General features: G+C 36.4%; 1 protein-coding gene across 1 annotated transcript in view; it reads left to right on the forward strand.

Annotated features, from left to right (window-relative positions):
- Nucleotides 1–22,744, forward strand: part of DIAPH2 (diaphanous related formin 2) — a 791,835-nt gene that overhangs the window by 596,473 nt on the left and 172,618 nt on the right. Inside the window, exon 25 of the mRNA XM_052663405.1 lies at nucleotides 16,948–17,072. Within this exon, the coding sequence (XP_052519365.1) occupies nucleotides 16,948–17,072 (125 nt within the window). The remainder of the gene's footprint in view (nucleotides 1–16,947; nucleotides 17,073–22,744) is intronic.

Genomic DNA, 22,744 nt, shown 5'->3' on the forward strand with positions numbered 1-22,744 from the left:
TGCCTTGTTCCTGTCTGCCTGTGATATTATGCTAGCTTTATAAAAATGCTTCTTTTTAGTCCTGTTAATAGTTATTCTACTGATGCATTTGGCAGAATAAACTTATATCATCAGCTTCACCTTGTGGAAAATTCACAGTATACATTTTATCCTCAGAAGGGTGGAAATAAGGTCTTATGAAGATACTCAGGTGCACTATGATAGAGAAGAACCAGAAATCTAGAACCTGGCTATGTATATGGAGACGTCTCCATTGATTTCTCTCTTTCTCCATATCCTCATGAGAGATTTAGGCTGGAAAATTGCTGTTGTCCCTCCCAAGAGTGTATTTTTATTCATCTAGAATTTAGGGTGGATAGCAGAGGTGAAGAGTGAGGAGTGAGTGAAATGAGTGAAAATGGTTAAAAGGTACAAACTTCCAGTTATATGATAAACAAATTCTGGGGATGCATGGAATGGACAGCAAGTGATTGTAGTTATGATGCTGTATTATATATTTGTGAGCTGAGAAGAAGCTAGATCTTAAAATTTTTCATCAAACACAAAATTTTATCACTTTGTGAGGTGATGGATGTTGACTAAACTTACTGTGGTCATCATTTCACCATATATATTATAGATGTATCTCCAATCATTATGTTGTATACAATGTTGTGTACAACTAAATGTTGTTGTACACTAAAACTAATACAGTGACATATGTGAGTTACATCTCAATTAAAAAAAAAATAGGACACAGGTCAGCAAACTTTTCCCTCAAGAGGCATACATTAAATATTTCAGGCTTTGCTGAACACACAACATCCTCATCACAAGGACTCAGCTCTACAGCTGTAGTGCAAAAGCTGCCATAGGCAATATGTCTGTGGCAGTGTTCCTATAAAGCTTTATTTATGGACACAGATTTGAATTTCATACAAGTTTCATGTGTCACATATTTACTTTTCTTTTCTTTTCTTTTTTTTTTTTTTTTGCAACCACTTCTAAATGTAAAAAAGCATTCGTAACTTGCAGACCATATGAAAATAGGCAGATTTGGCCTATGGGCAAGTAGTTGGCCAACTCTTGATTTAAAAAAATTTATAAATGTATTTATAATATTTTAGAGCATACAGTATGGAAGGTATTATCTTGCTGTGTGTGTATACAAGTGATTATTTTCAAATTCCTTTCCCTGATTTCATAAGTGATCATGAGATATTTGAAAAATCTGAAGGGCCTTTAACCAGATTGTGTGTGTATGTGCCTATTGATAATTTTGCCAGAATACTTCAAAGTCTCTGGGCTTTACTTTGCCTAATATTTTCCCACTTGTATAGATGAATGAAGATTTTCAACAGTTTTTCTTTGCATCACTTTTAAAACTATGTGCTATTTAAAAAGTGTCTGTAGCCCTTCCTTCTATATTTGATGAGTCTCTTTCAGCAAGGGTGAAGGGACTTTTCAGGAACATATTTGAATAGACTGAGAATTCTGCATAAGAAAGTTCAGATACTTGGAAGGATGGGCCTTATAGAAGATGACTGATTTAAACCATCCTTTGTGCCTCTAAGGTAGTTATTTTCGTCAGAACCCAAAATACATCCAATGATTTTGGGGGGTAGGTGTTGCTTCGTAGAATCTCCCTATACACTTAAAAAGGTCCCTTCCCTTCTTTGTTAACTATCAGATTCATTCTGTCCCCTACAAAATGCAAAATGAACATGTGAGTGATATGGAGGTACCATTCAAATTTAGGGAGTTTCTTTTGTTTACCAAAGAAGGTATTAAAACAAGATCCTACTGTACATACTCTTTTATAAGATGATTCTTTTTCAATTGATATAAAAGGAATCACAAGTATTTTTCTGTTATTAGAAATTTTTGTGAACTTTACACTATTGGATGTATAATCATCATTCGCATTGTTGTACTCAAGTTTTTACGTAATTATGTCCTTATCTCTGGTCATCTAGATTGTCACTTTTGTGCCACTTCAGAGAATACCATATGATTTTCTTTGGCCCAAATTCCTGGCTTAGCTTCATTTTCTGTTTCTTTCTTTCTTTCTTTCTTTTTTTCTTTTGAAGACAGTTAACAACAACTAGTATTAATGTGTCAAAGATACGAATATATGTAATCCGTTTAACAATCTTATCTTTTCTTGAAGTTGTTTGTTTTTTTGTTTTTTTGTTTTTTTTTTTTAGTTTACATTATAGAAAAGTTTCTGTAGACTGAAAATAGTCTGCATTTTCAAAATCATGTTTGCTAATTGGGTCAATGAGAAGCATGGTGTTTCAGTTCAAATAAAAAATTTTAAGTACTCACTAAATGAGAAGTGTTAAAACTGAGAATAGGGAAATATTTTTGAATAGTCTCACTCTGCTTTCAAGGAACTAAAATTCTCTTGAGAGAAGTAGCCATATAAACTACTGGAATGCAAGGGGGGAAAATGCTATAAAAGAATCAAAAGTACTATGAGAGTATTGAAAATGAGATCATTACAGATAAAGATGTCATGAAAAGTTCCATAGATGAATTGACCTAGAGAAGAATGGGAATTCCTGAGAAAGAGAGTAGAGTGATTATTACCAGATTGGGGGTGAGGGTTGTTTGGGACAAATGGGGAGATACTAGTCAAATGGTATAAACTTCTAGTTATTAGATTAAGAAGTTCTAGGGATCTGATGTACAGCATAATGACTGTAACTAAAAACGTATGATAAACTTGAATGTTGCTAAGAGAGTAGATCTTAAGTGTTCTCACCACACACAAAAAATGATAGTTATGTGACGGGGTGGAGGTGTGAACTCAAGCAATGGTGGTGATCATTTTGGAATATATGAATGTGTGAAATCAACACATCAGTATATGTAAACTTAGATAGTGTTTGAATTATATCTCAATAAAGCTGCAAAGGAAAAACAGTAAAATAAGAAGTAGTAACATTGACTTTTCTTCCTGAATATGGAGGGTGATTTTTTTGTTGTTGTTTTAATCAACTAAAAGAAAGCAAGTATTTCTGAGTTGTGGGAAATGAGGGGGGCAAGTCAGCAAGTGTTGTTTTAATAAGCAATTTTATAGGATGATTTGAGTGTGTAAACTGTACATTAATAACTGTCATAAAAGCAAAAACTATGTTTAAAACTTCCATAAAGAAATTAAAAGTGGCTTATATTCTTTCAAAAGAAGAATGGGAGTTCATTAGTCCAGGGTAGCAGAAATATTCTAGGCAGAAAAATATGAACCAATGGCGGGAAGTGTGAAAGAGAAGTTGAGGATGGCAATTCAGTAGCGTTAAGTGTGAAAGAATGACCTGAAATGAAAATGAGAGAGAAGAGGTGGAAGTCATCTTTTTAAAGTCATATTGATCCTGTATGTGACGGGAGCACAAAAAGAAATAACGTCTTTATAATTCTATAATGTGCTACTTAGTAGGATAAGAGCTTCGTCATATATATTTCATATAATCACCATGATAACCTTATGCGGTTAGTTAGCAATGTTTTCCCCCATTTCACCGATGAGGAAATTAAGATTCAAAAAGGTGAAGTGAGTGAAAGTGAAAGTTGCTCAATTGTGTCCGACTCTTTGCGACCCCATGGAATTCTCCAGGCCAGAATACTGGAGTGGATAGCCTTTCCCTTCTCCAAGGGATCTTCCCAAACCAGGGATTCAACCCATGTCTCCCACATTGCAGGCAGATTCTTTACCAGCTGAGCCCAAGGGGGTCCCAAAAACACTGGAGTGCATAGCCTATCCCTTCTCCAGGGGCTCTTCCCGACCCAGGAATCAAACCGGGGTCTCCCACATTGCAGGTGGATTCTTTACCAACTGAGCTATCAGGGAAGCCCAACATGGCCCAAATCACATAGTAAGTAGTGGGTAAATAATGCAAAATAGGTGTCTCTGACTCCAAAGGCCATGTTTTTTCCTACCAAAATATTAGCATACCACTGGATTATGAAAAGATTTTAAGCTTTGTGGTGGCAAATCAGGTTTTAGGTTTTAAAGAATAAGTCTGGAATGGTATGGAACCAGATTGTAGGACACCATTTTTTACCAATTTGCAAGTGTGTCTCTAGGAGGGCTATTTAGTAGGATATGCTAGTAGGATATTGTTCATTCGAATTCCAATTTCAGTTCTACTGACACTAGTCAGCATTTCCTGTGTGCTAGGCTCTCTTCTTCCTGTGTTTTACCACATTCTATAAATTAATATTAATTGTAGTTGAATAAAATATTTCAATATTAAAACATGCTTTATAATGTTTGTCTCGTTTGAGCTACTAGAAAAACTGTTTGAAAAAATAGAGGTGATGTTCAGGACTATGCATGTGGTTGTGTGTCATGGTTAGAATTTCCTGTGATCACAGCTTAAACAATGTTATTCTGAACCTTTTTAAGCATCCATATTTGATACTGAAATGGTGTTTTTGATTTGGTGGGAAATTGAGAGGTCTACATAATAAATGTTATTTTTTAGTTGTCCAGGGTTGAAAGTTACGACCAGTTGGGTGGAATTCTTATTTGAATTTTCTTACCCATTACTAGCTCCATAGAAGATCTCTAAATCCTTTATAAGTTGGCAAAATAATTTTGGTAAAAGAACCATAATTGTTAAACATTTATTTTAAAATACTGAAGGCCAGAGATTATAGGGCAAATGTAACTTGCTGACTGATTGGAGGCACAGTGATGGACCTTTTCAAATTGATGGAAGGTGAAATTTGTTTTAAATTTTTTTTAAATAAAGATAAAGGGATAAATAAATGTTCTTTAAAAAAAAATGAAGGAGAGAAGGACTTTATCACATCCAGGGCAGCAACAGAGTTGCTTGGGAACTAAAGCAAGATGTGTGCAGCATCCCTTTCTACTCAGTACACTCAGGAGTGTTAATTATATTGTTCCACTCTGATTAAAATGCAGGTAAGCACTGCTGTTGGCCTTGAAGAGTTTACTGATAATAAACTCTGCAATTAATTGTGATGACTATTCGAAGAAAAACAAACAACAGTGAAAGCTAGAAATGTGTATACCCTAAAAGATGTGATGATACGGGGAGAGAGGTGGGAGGGGGGTTCAGGATTGGGAACGCATGTACACCCATGGTGGATTCATGTCAATGTATGGCAAAACCAATACAGTATTGTAAAGTAAAATAAAAAATTAAAAATTAAAAAAAAAAAAGATTGTAGAGCTACAGGCAGGAAGAAGACATACTTACTGTGAATACATCAAATGGTACTGGTGGGAGAGAGGGACCAAGGAAGGATGAAACCTACTTCGTCTTTTATTGGCTAACCCCACCTTAACCCTTCCACTTGTGCCAATGTTTATGTACCAGTTATGTGCATTATGAAGGAAAAACAAAAGAGTCTTTCTGATTTCTCCTTCTTCTTTTAAGGAAATTTTCTTGACTATGTGCTTCAAAGGCATGCACTTTTTTATTTTGTATGCTCCCCCCACCTCCAAGAGCAATTAGCTGTGTGGTTTTTATTGACTGTGTTTGTTTCAAGAGAAATAAAACAGCAAGACTTTGGGAGAAAATGGCTTAATAGAAGTATCCATGGTAGCCGTGAAAGTTTAGCGTAACTCAGCAAAGCAGAGGAAAGAAGAAAAACAGGAATAAATTACAAGCATAGCCCAGAGGAAAGTGACCTTACCCAACATCTAGAAATGTTTGTACTTGGAATAAGTCAAGGATGCAGGAATTATTACCTAGATTTATACAGCCAGAAGGCTAACTGTAGACTAAATTATATAATGAAACAATATAACAGAAGTTTGTGTCTGTATGCAAAAGCCACCCTATTTCCTGTGTCCTGCTCAGACTTCTCTTCTGAGCTCCAGATCCATATATCCAACTGGCAATTTGCCATCTCAACTTGTATGCTTCATGCAATTGAGACTTGGTTAGTCCAAAGCTAAATAAACCTGTGAGTATTCCCCACAAATTTCCCTCCTAATGTTTCCATTTCCTTTGTTCACGCTGGAAATCCAGGAATCATTCTTAACAATTCTTTCTCTTTACCATTCAGGTTTCATCCCCCCCCCCCCCCCCAGTCGAGCCAGTGGTATGTCTATAATACATATTGCAACCATCTTTGGTCACCCTAATCCAAGTCACCATCATTTCCTGCCTAGACCATAATCACTGTTTCTTAACTCTTCTCCCGTTTACTATTCTTGACCCCTTCCCTCCATTCTCCACATAGCTGCCATAATTGAATCTTTTTCAAAGTGTAATTTTCGTCAACCTCTCCGGTTTAAAGTCTTTCAGTACATTCCCATTACTTTAGGATGAAACCTAAGCTTCTTATCATGGCCACGAAGGCCCCACCTACTTCTCAAACTTCATTTCCTCATTGTTAGGTTATTAGGCAAAAACACTTAAGGTATAATAGATTTATGAGATGATAACACCCAGATAAAGCCCTGCTTTATTTATGGACAGACTTCAGTGGTAAGGAACTTATATCCTCTAATTTGTTGACTTTGCATTGTGAATCTCTTGTCTGTGGGCATATACTGATCTTATTAGTATCCACAGTCAGTTAATGAATTAGGAAAGCATAACCCTAAGCTTACTGTATGCTTCCCAAACCTCTATTATCTGACCTGTAACCCTAAGGAGAACTGCCAATCCGAGCAGCACTAATGTGGAAAGGGCTCTAATGACTCCAGTATTTTGACCTCAGTACTGACACTGACCTCGTGACAAGCTACATTCAATTTGGGTTAAAGTCGACAACTTTGTATATGTATATATCTGTGAACTCAACGCACTGAACTTACTCTGGGAAAACCCAGTCAAGTGCAAAAATAGCTTTGCCAAATAGTATAGTCCCAGTAATTTCCCTGATGAGGTCAGGAATACAGTTTGTGGGTAATTCAGCTACAGTCACAAAAATTACACTCATGAAGGCTAACATTCTTTTAATATAGCATCACGATTTTATGATGACAATATTTGCATGTATTTAGTTCTTGCCAAATATAACGTGGAAGAAAATGTTCAAATGGTTTCTCAATCTATAATCTTTTCGGACTGTATTAAAGATATAGTATACCAGGAGGAAAGTTGCCATTAAGTGATTGCTCAGATGAAAACATCTGTGAATGCTTTTTCATGAAGCAGATAGTTGTTTCGGAGGAAAAAAAAAAAAAGTGCTCATTTCTTACTTCTAGTTTATTAGCATTTTAATAATATTGAATATCATTGTTTTTCACATATTTTCTTTGACTTTTTCATAATATTCATTATAACTCAAAACTAAATGCATATATAAACATAGGCTCAAAATTCCAAATTTTACAAACTTGTAATTTCAGATCTCTTAAGACTTTTGTCCTTTCTAGCCTGTAGTCAACAGTCTACATTTTACATATTTTTCTGTAATTTTACTAATTTTAAGTCCCCCTGTTATAGGTAATATTAAGTAGCATCCTTTTGCAAGAATCCCTTTTACCGCTAGTGTTCTGATTCCAAGGCAAAAGAAGAATGCATTACATAAACTTGACAGATGAATATTAATATAGGATTGTCATAAAGTAGCTGAAGGTTCTGACAAGCTTTTTGTTAAGGAGAATAACATTCCATTCACTCACATAAAATCTACAAGGAAGGACAATCAGCATAGTCCAGCCTCAACTCAGTAAAGACACGACTTGACCCATTAAAATTATTCCACTTTGACATGTGGGTGAGTCAGATATCTTTTACTCTAAGAAAAACAAATGAGCTTTGAAAAAGATTCTACCTAATGACAACAAACTATTCCAACCAGACTATATTCAGCATCACTTTATAGAAGCTTCGGCTTGCATCTGTACATCCCAATCCTGGCCTGGAGCTAAGACTGTCAACAAGAATAGGAGATTTCACTTTGTTTTTTAGCCTTTGATTTAAAAAATCACACATACAATTTGCTGCAGGCAGAATAACACTTGCAGAAGAGACATCAGGTAAAAGGACTCCATGCTTCACTGGCAGCTTGGCTGTCCAGTGCTGATGGGTTGGTGATCAGGGTATAGAATGTTGAGCTGCAAATTATAATTTGGAGGGTTTTTATATTTTCTCTCCCTCTTCCTTTACCCCATTTATCCTTTTAGCATACCTTCAATAGTTAGTAGCAAGATTTTGTTTCATTTGTCCTTTTGTTAGAAGGCTCCATTTGTTTCTACTTTTTAAAAAAGTGCATATAGACTGAGGTTTGCAGGTTGAGATCTTATACAAATGTATGAACCCAGACAGTGAAATATACTTAGGTTTATTATTATTATTATTATTTAGTTAAACATGCCTATGTTTATAAAGTAGTTCACATGTTGTGTTATGGATGTTCCTCTGCTCCCACCATCAGTTCAGGCCATATTATGGATCCAGTTGAGAAAAACTGCACCTTATCCCCAAAGGCACATGTTCCGAGGACAAACAATGGATGGCTCTTGTGAATACACACTGAGGACAAATATTTTTAAATTTTATTTAGTAAGGATCTTGGTGGCTCAGACAGTAAAGAATCTGCCTGCAATGCAGGAGACTCAGGTTGAATTCATGGGTTGTGAAGATCCCCTGGAGAAGGGCATGGCAACCCATTCCAGTATTCTTGCCTAGAGAATTCCATGGACAGAGCCTGGTGGGCTACAGTCCATGGGGTAGCAAAGAGTCGGACACGATTGAGTGACTAACACTTTTACTTTCACTAGTTAAATTGTGTTTTCTGTTAAGATGACTTTTTAACAGTTTTTTTTTTCTTCCCTCTTGAGAGTGACTCATTCTCTAATGGATTTTTTTTTTTTCCAATTAGAGGGATTTCTTATTTGGGTGGCATTTCTCACTTGCTTTCTTTAAAGCCCACGATGCTGAGCCTTTGCTCTTGTTATTGTATTAACGTATTTACTTCATTTCCATGTATAGCATTCATATAAAATGAAACTATTAACTTATAAGTGTACCTGAGAAAGAATGCAACCGTGCCTATTGTTCACACTGCTTGTAATGTCCTTTTCTTTTTTATGTATACTTTCTGGATCAGTCACTTTAATGTTGTGCAGCTCAGCTGATAGTAATTCTTCACCTAAATATATTCAGTTAGAGAAAACTGCAAGGTGCTTATATTCATACTTGGACCTATTCACATACCAACTTTCAAGGGTAAATTTTTACTTGGCCTTTCTTAGAGCAAGGATGTTAAGAAGTGCTCAGTTGCTTTCTCAGTGGGTAAAATTAATAGAAATATTTAATTCAGAGAAAAAAATTACTGCACTTGCTGGGAAAAAATTTTTATTTACATAAGATTACACATTCTGCCCATGGTCTAGAGAATGTCACCAAAGTACTGTGATATTTTTTTTTCAATGCATATCACTTCTCTTATGTCCTATGTAATTGAATAGTCTTTCCGTATAAAATCTCACTTAAAACATTTATCTTTTCACTTCCTTTGCTTCAAATTATGAATTGGAGCAAATCTATCATTTCAAATGTTTTGAATGATGATCAGGCTACTCTCATTATATTTGTTTGAAGCCAGAAAAGAAGTACTACATGTATATTTTTTAACTGATGTAAGTAGATAAATAAGATTTGGGGGGAAAATTTCTCCCTACATATAACTCAAGAGAGTGTACTGAACTTAAAAGGTTATTTATGGAACACAAGGAAGAGAACTATAATAACAAACCTGATAGCTATAATTTAATTTTTTGGTGTTGTAAATTCAGATTTAGTAATTTAGTAGCAGATGTAAAAAGTGAAATGAGAGAAAAAAGTTAAAGTGCCACCTAACTGACTAGTCAGTCATTGAAAATGCCTATAATGGGAATTTACTCAGCTAAAAAGTGTTTGCACTGTCATTAAAGACTCCTTAATTTATATTAGTGAACTAATATAATGACAAGCACAAAAATAGACCCTGAGGCGAGGGCTACATAGTAGAGAATCATTTCTAACTCATTCTGGTATTTAAATGTTCTTGGAATTCCAACCACCCTATATCTCCTTACCACCTACAGTGAAAAAAAATATATATATGTATAATTAGATTTAGTTATATATATATATATGTTATATGTGTGTGTGTGTGTGTGTGTGTGTGTGTGTGTGTGTGTGTGTCTATTTCCCTCTCTCTCACATACATGCATGAAAGCATGCACAAACCCTGAAGACCTATTGGAAGAGTCGGACGCGACTGAGTGACTGAACTGAAATGAACTGAATACCTGAATGGGCTAGTAGTTTGCCCTCCTTTCTTCCATGTAAGCCAGAATTTTGCAATAAGGAGCTCATGATCGGAGCCAGAGTCAGCTCCCGGTCTTGTTTTTGCTGACTGTATATTGCTTCTACGTCTTCAGCTGCAAAGGACATGATTAATCTGATTTTGGTATTGTCCATCTGGGAGTATCCATGTGTGCAGTCATCACTTTTGTTTTGGAAAAAGGTGTTTGCTATGACCAGTGTGTTCTCTTGACAAAACTCTGTTAGCCTTTGTCCTGCCTCATTTTATATTTCAAGACCAAACTTGCCTGTTATTCCAGGTATCTCTTGACTTCCTACTTTGGCATTCCAATCCCCTATGATGGAGAATAAACTTTTTTTGATATTGGTTCCAGACGGTATTGGTCTTCCCTGGTGGCTCAGAGGGTAAAGTGTCTGAGTGCAATGTGGGAGACTCGGCTTCAATCCCTGTGACTGGAAGATCCCCCAGAGAAGGAAATAGCAACCCACTCCAGTATTCTTGCCTGAAGAATCCCATGGACAGAGGAGCCTGGTAGGCTACAGTCCATAGGGTTGCAAAGAATTGGACACAACTGAGCAACTTCACTAGAAGGTGTTATAGGTCTTTATAGAAACAGTCAACTTAAGCTCATTCAGCATCAGTTCTTGTGGTATAGACTTGGATTACTGTGATGTTGAATGGAGACCATTCTGTTGTTTTTGAGGCTGCCCCCGAGTACTGCATTTCAGACTCTTTTGTTGGCTATGAGGGCTGCTCTGTTTTTTTCTGAAAGATCCTTGCCCACAGTAGTAGATATAATGGTCATCCAAGTTAAATTTTCCCATCCCCGTACATTTTAGTTCATTGATTCCTCAAGATGTCTGTGTTCAATCTTGCCATCTCCTGCTTGATCATGTCCAATTTACCTTAATTCATGGACTTAACTTCCGGGTTCCAGTACAGTATTATTCTTTACAGCACTGAACTTTACTTTCACCACCAGCCCCATCCACAACTGTCTGTTGTTTCCACTTTGGCTCAGCCACTTCATTTTTTCTGGAGGTATCAGTATTTGCTCTCTGCGCTTCGCCAGTAGCATATTGGACATCTTCCAACCTGGGGGACTCATTTTCTGGTATTATATCTTTTTGCCTTTTCTTACTGTTCATGGAGTTCTCTCTGTAAGAATACTGGAGTGGGTTGCAATTTCCTCATCTAGTGGACCACTTTTTTCTTTTTTCCAGAAATCTTTGCTATGACCCATCCATCCTTGGTGGCTCTGCATGGCATGGCTCATAGCTTCATTGAGTTATACAAGCCCCTTCATCATGACAGGGCCATGATCTTTGAACAGGAGATAATATTTCATTTCTGTTCAGTTCAGTCACTCAGTCGTGTCTGACTTTTTGCAACCCCATGAAACTCAGCACACCAGGCCTCCCTGTCCATCACCAACTCCCGGAGTTCACTCAAACTCACGTCCATCGAGACGGTGATGCCATCCAGCCATCTCATCCTCTGTCGTCCCCTTCTCTTCTTGCCCCCAATCCCTCCCAGCATCAGAGTCTTTTCCAATGAGTCAACTCTTCACATGAGGTGGCCACAGTACTGGAGTTTCAGCTTTAGCATCAGTCCTTCCAAAGAACACCCAGGGCTGATCTCATTTAGAATGGACTGGTTGGATCTCCTTGCAGTCCAAGGGACTCTCAAGAGTCTTCTCAAACACCACAGTTCAAAAGCATCAATTCTTCGGCACTCAGCTTTCTTCACAGTCCAACACTCACATCCATACGTGACCACAGGAAAAACCATAGCCTTTACTAGACGGGCCTTTATTGGCAAAGTAATGTCTCTGCTTTTGAATATGCTGTGTAGGTTGGTCATAACGTTTCTTCCAAGCAGTAAGCATCTTTTAATTTCATGGCTGTGGTCACCATCTGCAGTGATTTTGGAGCCCCCCAAAAATAAAGTCTGACACTGTTTCCACTGTTTCCCCTTCTATTTCCCATGAAGTGATGGGACCAGATGCCATGATCTTCGTTTTCTGAATGTTGAGCTTTAAGCCAACTTTTTCGCTCTCTTCTTTCACTTTCATCAAGAGGCTTTTTAGTTCCTCTTCACTTTCTGCCATAAGGGTGGTGTCATCTGCATATCTGAGGTTATTGATATTTCTCCCAGCAATCTTGATTCCAGCTTGTGTTTCTTCCAGTCCAGCGCTTCTCATGATGTACTCTGCATGTAAGTTAAATAAGCAGGGTGACAATATACAGCCTTGACGTACTCCTTTTCCTGTTTGGAACCAGGCTGTTGTTCCATGTCTGGTTCTAACTGTTGCTTCCTGACCTCCATATAAGTTTCACAAGAGGCAGGTCAGGTGGTCTGGTATTTCCATCTCTTTCAGAATTTTCCACCGTTTATTGTGATCCACACAGTCAAAGGCTTTGGCATAGATAATATTTAACACATAGTAAATACTCAATAAATGTTAGTTATTGATTAGGAGCATAAGTGATTACTAACCCTTATACCTTAGGAGGACTGGTTGAGGGAACTGGATGTTTGTAACCTTGGCAGATTAAGAAGATGCAAGGGACATCTTTCCTATAAAATAGGAAGTATACTTAAGCAATGTTGCTTTAAGGCAAAATGAGAACTAATGGGTAAGAAGACTTCAAGTATGCTGATTTTGATTATAATCAAGTAGAGTTTTTCTAATTGTATCAACTGTCAAAAAGGAAATAAGGCATTCAGGGATAGAGTGAATCCTCTGTAAATTCACTGGGTATCCCTTCTATGCCAAGGCCCTCTCTCCAATCCGGGGCCACTTTTCTTGCTCCTCAGCCAGACCTGGAAGTTCACATCTCTTGAAATAGAATTTCACCAATGAGAGGATAAGAAATGAGGAGGAGCACCAAGTCAACCTTTCACCTCCTTTAACCAACTCTTTCAAATTGAAGTGGCTTTATTTGTCTTATGCAGAGGCCAAGACTGACTTCATGATTGGGGAGCCCAGTGCAAAATGAAATTGCAAAGCCTAGTTTGAAAAATTACTAAGAAGTTCAAATTGCTGACAATAAAACCTTAAACGAAGAACAGGGCACTTTTAAGCATGGGACCCCATGTGACTTCATGGTTCACATACCCATTAAGTGGCCCTGATGGAGACAACCTGAGACACTAAGCAAGCAGCTGTAGTTTCTATAAAGGTATAGCCAGTTCAGTAATATCCTCTCTTTTATCTGCTTTCTTCTCTTTTCCCTCATGCCTGTTTTAATGGGATTTAACCCCACCACCGATAAAGCTGTTACATGCAAGCTTTGTCATAGGCTCTGTTTTCTGGGAATGGAGATTGTCTGTCTATTTATTTATTTAGTAAATTTTATTGAACTTTAGTTGATTTACAGTATTGTGTTAATTTCTGCAGTACAGCAAAGTGGATTCATGCATGCATGCTAAGTCGCTTCAGTCATGTCCAACTCTTTGTGACCCTGTGGACTGTAATCTGCCAGGCTCCTCTGTCCATGGGATTCTCCAGGCAAGAATACTGGACTGGGTTGCCATTTCCTCCTTCAGGGAATCTTCCTAACCCAGGAATCAAACCCGCATCTCTTATCTCTCCTACATTGACAGCGGAGTTCTTTACTACTAACGCCAGCTGGAAAGCCCCGTGAAGCAAAGTGATTGTTATACATATATTATTTTCCATTATGGTTTATCACAGGATATTGAATATAGTTCCTTGTACTATACAGTAGGACCTTATTGTTTACTCATTCTATGTGTAATAGTTTACATCTGCTGATCCTAAACTCCCAGTCCTTGCCACCCCCGTTCTCTCTGCCCCCTGGTAAACACAAGTCTGTTCTCTATGTCTGTGAGTCTGTTTCTGTTTTGGAAGGCTAACAATGATGCTGTGTTATCTGAGCTTTTAAACCTTGAGGGGGCTGGTCCATATCTCCTTTAATATCACTTCCAAGTCTAAGATACCATAATTCTAACAATTTAAGGAGATATATTTTATATAATGGTATTTTTTCCTTAATGCAGCTATAAATTTGCAGGTGTGCTAAAATTCTTGGATTCTCACATCTCTAGTATTTTATTTTCTTTTGTTCCAGCGTAATATTAATAGTTTATTACAGGGGGAGAACAGAGCAGCTTAGGAAAAGGTATCCCTTACTTCTCTTCCTTATCTCAGTTTTTCACTTTCCCCTTTATTTAAGCATATCCTGCAACCCTGCCTCCTCTGTATATTATATAGACTTCAGCTTCCTACTTCCTTTTCATTTTCATTTAATAATTAATATTCTAACTTCTGATTACTTTTGTTTTATCTAACTTCTACATACACATCCATTTGCAGAAGTGGGCATACATTTAAATCCAATTTAAAACTCATTGAAGTATACATATTCATTCAACAAACATTCATTGGGTACAGTATATGATAAGTACTGAGGGAAAAGCAAAGCCATTATGGTGGCTCAGATGGTAAAGCGTCTATCTACAATGCGGGAGACCTGGGTTTGATCCCTGGGTCAGGAAGATCTGCTGGAGAAGGAAATGGCAGTCCACTCCAGTACTATTGCCTGGAAAATCCCATGGACAGAGGAGCCTGGTAGGCTACAGTTCATGGGGCTGCAAAGAGTCGGACACGACTGAGCAACGTTCCTGTACGTTCCTGAGGGAAAAGCAAAGTGTTAGTTAGGGATCTTACTATTAAGTAGCATGACAGTTTAGAACAGAGACTCTGTGTTTATGTACACAAAGCCAAAAAAAAAAAAAAAAACTCTCACTTAAAACAAAAGGTGATATGTGGAAGATCACTTAGACAAATAGAAGTGTCTATAAATGTTAGAGAATTTGGACTAGAGGGATTTATAGAGGCCTAAGGATTTGACATGTGAAATTGAGGCAGATAGATGTCTAGAAAATATTGTTTTATTCAGAATTCAACTTTAGGGTAAAAGCAGTTTCACTGAATTAAAAATAATGTCTCTTGTTATTTGAGTTATCTATACGTTTGTGTGTATAGCAACTTGATTAGGCTGTTTCTTTATCGAACAATCAGAACAGTCCTCAGATCATCCCCTTTTTACTATTGGGATTACCATTGTGACATAAACTCTGCCTCTGGGCACATTTTGTTTATTGCAGAAAGTTATCATGAGTTTGTTTCTTCCATGTAGCCTAAATGACATAAACAACTTGTCAATTTCATATCTTCAGCTTTCCATCAAGTGAGTGGGAATGGAGAGCCTTTTGAATACTTGGCAAGAATCTCCTGGAAAAACTGAAGTGGAAAAATTCAGCTTTAAACTCAGAGAGAATGGTTGTCTTCACAGTAAATTCATTCTTTAAATAAAGCAAGCAATGATTACTGAGCCGTTAGCACATTTTTGGCAGGGCAAAACTCTTTGACTTCTCCAATAAGGAATAATCTCCAAGTTTGTCTGATCTAAACAAATGGAACTAAATTGGACCTAGCTATTTGTACTGACAGATTAATAGGAAAAAAAATAATTTGTCTTTAGTGTTGTTATTTGATTTTCACTCTCTTGAACTTCCAAGTATATTTAAGCAATTTCTCCTCATTGAGTTATATAGGTGTGTATGTCAGCATGATGAATTTGTATCAGAAGACTGGCTGAAATTTGCCAGGGGGTTGATTTTTGTCAGTCTCTTGAATTATTCATTGTAATTCTAATATGCCTCTGAATGAGACTGCAATTTACTTAAAAAAAAAAGAATTGTAATATTATTCTATTTCTGTTTCATGGTCCTTTAATGAAAAGAACTGTGTTTCAGAAACCTGGATTTAAAAATCAATGTCGTGGGCTACCTATCAAATTTTAATACTTACCTTGTCTTTTCAGCTAGAACTCTGTCAAATACTGTTGATATTGATAGAATTGTCTTCATACATAATTGGCAGTCATGGAGTAATTGAGTATCTGTAAAATAGTATAAGCTTTGAAAAAAAAAAGGTAGCTCTGTGAAAAGAAGGCATCCTGAGAGATCTGGAAAGTGTGCACATATTTAAGAGCGCTTTGAATATAATATTTAAAATTATTGGTTGTCAATGGGGAGAGAAAAAGAAAAGTGCAAAAAATATTAGGAGTAATTCAGGCAGCTAATGAACCCGTTTGAGGGCTCACTGAAGCTTTGTGGGTGTGTGTGCGCATATGTATTCACTATGGTTTGCTCTAAATTCTTCACATCAACAGTTATTTTTCTTGTCTCTGAGTATGAAAAGTACTAAACTCAGGAATTTAAACCATAGATATTGGTTTATAAGAATCAGGATCTTTCACCAATGAAAAATATTTGATCCTTTTATGTAATTTAACGTTTAATCATTTACATAGCCAAGAACATGCATTAAATAGATAGGATCTCTTTGAACCCTAGTTTCTCTTTAATCTTCACATTAGATTTTAAAGAATGAAATATTAGGAAGTCCATCAATAAATTTAAATAGAAATGGATTCATTTGAGCTAATGGCTGAATAAAATGACATTCCCATATTAAACATGATGATTTGCTATATTATATCATACATTTTCAAAACTTCTTTCATGGAGAGTAGACATTTTATGAGCAATAATTGAGAAAAATGTGAGTTGGTTTCATGAAACTATTCTCCACATTAAAAAAAATGTTTGAACTGGTATGGTTTTCTTTTAGGTGTTTTGTGGAATACCTGGTAAAGTATTCTAAACATTTTGCACATTGTTCTTTAGTTTCAGCTCAAATTCTCAAGAGCAACCTTGCAGCAATGGAACAACAAATTGTTCATCTGGAACGTGACATCAAGCGGTTCCCCAAAACAGAAAATCCCCATGATAAGTTTGTGGAAAAGATGACAATATCCTTTTTTAAGCATTTTATTTGTTAGTTTCTGTGTGTGTGTGTGTGTCTGTGTGTGTGTCTCTGTCTATCCAAATATCTATTTACCCTGTGGTTAGTTCTAAACTTACCTTTCTATTCACATGGTTCGGATGGATTTGTGTATAGGCTGTTTTTATAGTAGCAGCATAAATTTTAGTTCGTGACATTTTGAATCATAGAGTAGGCAAGGGAATGATTATATAAGAAAAATGCCATTTCTCAAAGAAGAGTTTCATCTGAAGGCCTACAAGATATGCAAGGTAAGTCTTATGAAGTTCGATAAGACCTAAAACAAAACAAAGACTCTCCTTATATAACCAGTTGCTTAAAGGAAATGATCAATAATAGAAATTTTTTGTCAGAGTTCTTTTTTGTTGTTCTTGTTCTTTTTGTGTATGTGCAGGTATTTTCTGAGGGGACACGTACATTTTCAAGGGCAATCAGAGGATAACTGATATCAGTAGACTGAAAGGTTATGAAGAATAAAATGGATGCATGGATGGATGGATAGATGAATTGATCAGTAGCTTATGTATTTTAGTAAATTGTAATAGCTATCTGTATAACATTAAGCATTGCCTGCTACATGAATGTTTTTAAATCCCTATTTTATATACAGTATATTCATACAAATTACAGAATTACATGAAAGGAAAACTTGAGAAATGATATCTAGCTTGAACTGTTTAATGTTAAATCTGGTATCTAAAGATAAACTATATTAGACCTGATTTTTTTTTCTATTTTGTTTTTCAAAAGTTAAAGTCATATCCTCTTCCTCTGGGTTTAAATAAATATCTTGAACTGCAGATTGATTCACCATTTTATATCTCTAGGGGGAATAAATACTGTAAATTCTTTATCTGATAATAAGTAAATTATTTCAACAACTATATGGCAGTCACCTTGTTTCAAGGTTAAATCTATTGCCTTTTTCTTCTCTCATATGCTTTCTTTCCTGCCCAGCTTGGAAGTTATGGTCCTGAACTTGAATTACTTGAGAATGGCATTTTATATTTATGTGAAAAAATTTTTTTGTTTTGTTTTCAATGTTTGGTTCATAAATTAATACTGTATTCTGTGTGGTCCTTTAGTGATGCTGAGTACTTATGTAAATAAGAATATTAGGAACATATGTTTGTGGGAGATTGGAGGCAGGAAATCCTCAAAAATAACCTTTAATTACATAGCTGCCCACATTGAAATATTTAATATGAAGATTTAACTTTGTTGCTGATTATATTTTTCTTTCAGATTTGCTATATTGTCTTGTGGTTGGAAGCACTGCCTACAGTTTTCACCTTTTGATTTTGTTTCTTGCCTTACATATCTGTGTTTAATTCCTGATCCCTTTTTTCTTTTTAACATTTTCTTCTACAGTTGGCATATGGCCACACAACAGCATGCAACATTGAGGAATCTTTGTTGCTCATTTCGAAAAAGAAAAGTAATTTCAAGCCCTCATGAACTTGGCCTGGATTCTATTTTATTTCTCTCTTTATGCAGGTAATTAAGTGCTTTAGAATGAAAATCCAGAGCCTTCTGTATCTGTATGTTATGGATGAATGGTTAGTCTTCATTTAAGTGGCACCAAAGTGTGACTGTCTACATGGGGATTGAAAACTATATTAAAATGTATGGAGCCATTACTTTGGATATTATATTAGAAAAAAATGAAATATATAGCAATTTATTTTAGAGAAAAAGTAGACTATTGACTCTGTCTTTTGGTTGGAGTTGATTAAAAACTCCAAATTAATAAATTACAATGGTAAAACTGTACTGAAATTATTCTTGCTTAGGAAGACCCCTTGGACAACCACTGAGAGGTTGAATCTTCTAGAAAATGGCAAACAAAAGATCTAATCATCATATGTATATATGTTATATGAATTTCAGTGCTTATTTAATTTTTTTTCTACTGTTTTGGCAATTTCAAAAGTGAAGGATATTTCCTTGTGGAATACTTGATTCAGTTTTAAAATTAGAACCATGATCCTATTTTTAGTGTAAGATTCTTTGTACTGGATGATCTTTCCGCTGTTTCTGTCCCCTGCCAATAAATTAATTGACTTCAGGTCAGTGGCCCTTTAAATTGAGTATGGGGGTAGTTATCTCTGAAATGAAGGTAATCTTACCTTTACTTAAACAGTAACCTCTCTATAAGGCCTGTGAGTTCAAAACTGCATAGCAGTGCCACTCTAGACTTTTAGAAGGGATCCATGCTATGGTTAGCAGCAGTGGCATGATGGCCAGAAGGCAAATGAATATGTAGGTTGAATCTTCACCAAATCTCTAGGTTGGTCTACGTCCCACAGCACCCCATGTTCACCCTTGTTCTTTCACATTATTGATGGAATTCATAAAACTATGCTTGGTGTTACCAAATCATGAAAATACAACAGTGCACAAGGTAGAAAACTTGACTACAATTTGCTGACAGTCTGGTATTGATTCACTTCTCTATCTTGCTGGCCTGATGGCCAAGATCATGTCCAGCATGTTAATTCCGATATGCCCACCCCGATGTGCAGCACCTTCAATGTGAAGGCATTCAATAAGTATGTATTAAATCACAGAATAATATAGCTAGAGACAATGGAGGCCATCTAATCCAAGATCCTCCTTTTACTTAACACACCAAAAGGGATATTGTTGAAAGAGTAGTTAGCTGTGCTTGTAGTTACAAAACTTTTCTTCATATACATCTTCACGGGAAGTTGAGTAACTTTGAATCACCTTTTTAGAGCATGTAAAGTGTAATCAGTTACAAAGGATAACCCAAATCTTTTAAAAGTAAATGTCAAAAAAAAAAAAAAAAAAGTAATGAAACCTCTCCTATGAAAGGAGTAAGCCAGGCCATTTCCTGCCTCCTAAACAATAGTCAGTGGCTTTAGAATGAAGCTTGTCACCTCTGACTCTCTTTCTCTACCCCAAATTGTTTGCTTGTTCTAAATTTTTTTAAAAAGGTGGAAAGAGTAAACGAAGCAAGATTAATTTTATAAGGCTGTAAAGCAGAGGGAAATAGAGAAAATTCTCTCATAAATCATAGTAGGGAGGTTCTAGGATGAAAAGGGATGGTCTGGATATATTGGATATAATATATTATTGGATATATTATATAATATATATATAGTATATTATTGGATATAATAGCACCACATATTTTAAAATACACATGCTTCAAAAATCTAGATACCATGTTGGGAAATTTGCTTTTGTGATTTTTTTTTTTAAAGCAAAGTGCTTTGTATTCTTCATGTCGATATGCTCATCATAATAATACTGGAAGTTTTAGGTTCAATTGTTTGGTCAGTGAATTCAAATAGAATCTATATTCTTTTTTTAGTAAGTAATAAAAATGGTAATGTTCACTCATTAGCAGAATGTTTACCATGTATCAGGTACTGCTCAATTTTATCCTCTTGAGCCTTTAAAAAAGGTTCCTATTCATTAAATGAGTATTTTCCATGTCTGTTGATGAAACTGTTCACAGTTGTCCCTGTGTTACCATGATGAGCTCAAGTTGTCTCAGAATAACTTCAACAACCCATACATTTATTTGTCATAGCTTCATTGTTTTAAAGTTATTAGTTTCAGCAGGTCATCCCTTTTTGAAGATGACCAGGAATTTGGTAGTCTTTGTCTGTGTTTTGGCACTTGTTGCAAAAATTGGTGAGATGAGGTTCAGAATCACTGTGGGTTTGAAAGTTTTGAAAAATAACCTATGCTTAAGAGAGGTGAGAGGGAGCCCTGTGAGTGGTCTGCTTGTCGATCTTGAGACCCATCTCTTGAACTTGACATTATATGTGGATTCCAAGTTTTTCAGCTTTTGTCTTTTGATCAATTACATGAGTATGCAAGAGTTTTTCTTTCTTTCTTTTAAATCCATGCATCACTTTTACTTACTGCTGCTTGCTTTTTCCTGTGGGAAAACCCATTCTTAAAAGAGGGCTCCTTAGACTTTAAAATATATGTTGTGGTCCAGTCTTCAACTGTCTAAAAAGCACATTACCCACAGTGTTGAGCTTACTGCTTATATCCTGTTGACAAATTTCTTACCATATTTGCTCACATAGATTTTGTCAATGGCAGAGCTGTCTATTGCCCCAAATCAGCTTAGCTTTTTGATTGACTGCTGGCTAAATCATTTCACCAACCAGAGGGCAGGGAGGACTGAATAACAGGGGCACCATTAACACATTGACAAGAGGAGCTGACAGAATGTTAATGATATTAACATTCTGTCAGTTCACTATCAACACCTCGGCTTTCCTCATAGTAGAAGGGAGAGTCATTTGAAGTGTTTCTAACAATCAACTTCTGAAAGAACCACACTGCCCTGACCAGACAATTCAGAATAGATTTAGGGTCTCTACTGCACTGCAGCTATGTCAATTTTTCTCCCACTCTTCTTTATTAAGTGAATAATTTTTGAAAAGATGAAAAACTCACACGATTATTATTCAACCTCAGCAATATTAGTCACCTTTGAGAACATGCCAGTAACAGGTTTAAGAGAGAGGGTGATTCATGCTTTGTAAAGTAAATGCCCATAAAAAAAAAAAAAAAAAAAAAAACAGAAACCTCAACAGCAAGGCTTTTTCCCCTAGTATGAATGTACTAATCTTGGCTGTTTTCTAGCTCCTGAAAAATCAAGAGCTTTAGGCTAGACTACAGAGAAGTTCACAGATTCAATTGCCTGCCGGTCTCAAACTCAGCAAATTTGGAAGTTCAAAGCAAAACTGGTTTTCATGAGACTGCTCAGGGAGAGAAGGCCTAGGATTAAAAAAAAAGAAAGAAAGAAAAAGAGAGAGAGTAACCATGGGAACATGGTCAGTAATAGTGGGGAAAGACTGCTTTTTAATAAAAGGAAGATTGTTAGCATTCTTTGAAATATGCACTGTTCATCATATTTTGGAAGTTTATTTATTTATTTACTTTGGTTGTCACACAGCTTGTGGGATCTTAGTTCTCTGACCAGGGATTGAACCCAGGCCCTTGGCAGTGAAAGCAAGTTTGTCTGTGTGTGTGTGTGTGTGTGTATTTAACTTCAATTATTTGCACAGTAATTTGCAATAGAAGGTATAATCACTTATAGTAATAACAATAAAAATGATAGTAAAATATAGATAATAGCAACTGTTTAGTGAATGCCAAGTGCCAGACACAGTGCTAAGAATATATAGGTGTCTTGTGGCTCAGCTGGTAAAGAATCCACCTACAGTGCAGGAGACCGCAATTTGATCCCTGAGTTGGGAAGATCCCCTGGAGAAGAGAAAGGCTACTCACTCCAGTATTCTGGCCTAGAGAATTCCATGGACTGCACAGTCCATGGAGTCTCGAACAGGACTGAGCAGCTTTCACTTTCACTTTCATACAATCTCAAGTGATCTCCAAGGCAATACTATAGGGTCAGTCAGTCAGTCAGTTCAGTCACTCAGACGTGTCTGACTCTTTGCAATCCCTTGAATCCCAGCACGCTAGGTCTCCCTGTCCATCACCAACTCCCGGAGTTTACCCAAACTCATGTCCATCAGGTCCGTGGTGCCATCCAGCCATCTCATCCTCTGTCGTCCCCTTCTCCTCCTGCTCTCAATCTTTCCCAGCATCAGGGTCTTTTCCAATAAGTCAACTCTTCACATGAGG

This window comes from Budorcas taxicolor, chromosome X (assembly GCF_023091745.1).
Source record: "Budorcas taxicolor isolate Tak-1 chromosome X, Takin1.1, whole genome shotgun sequence".
In the NCBI taxonomy this organism is placed as follows: Eukaryota; Metazoa; Chordata; class Mammalia; order Artiodactyla; family Bovidae; genus Budorcas; species Budorcas taxicolor.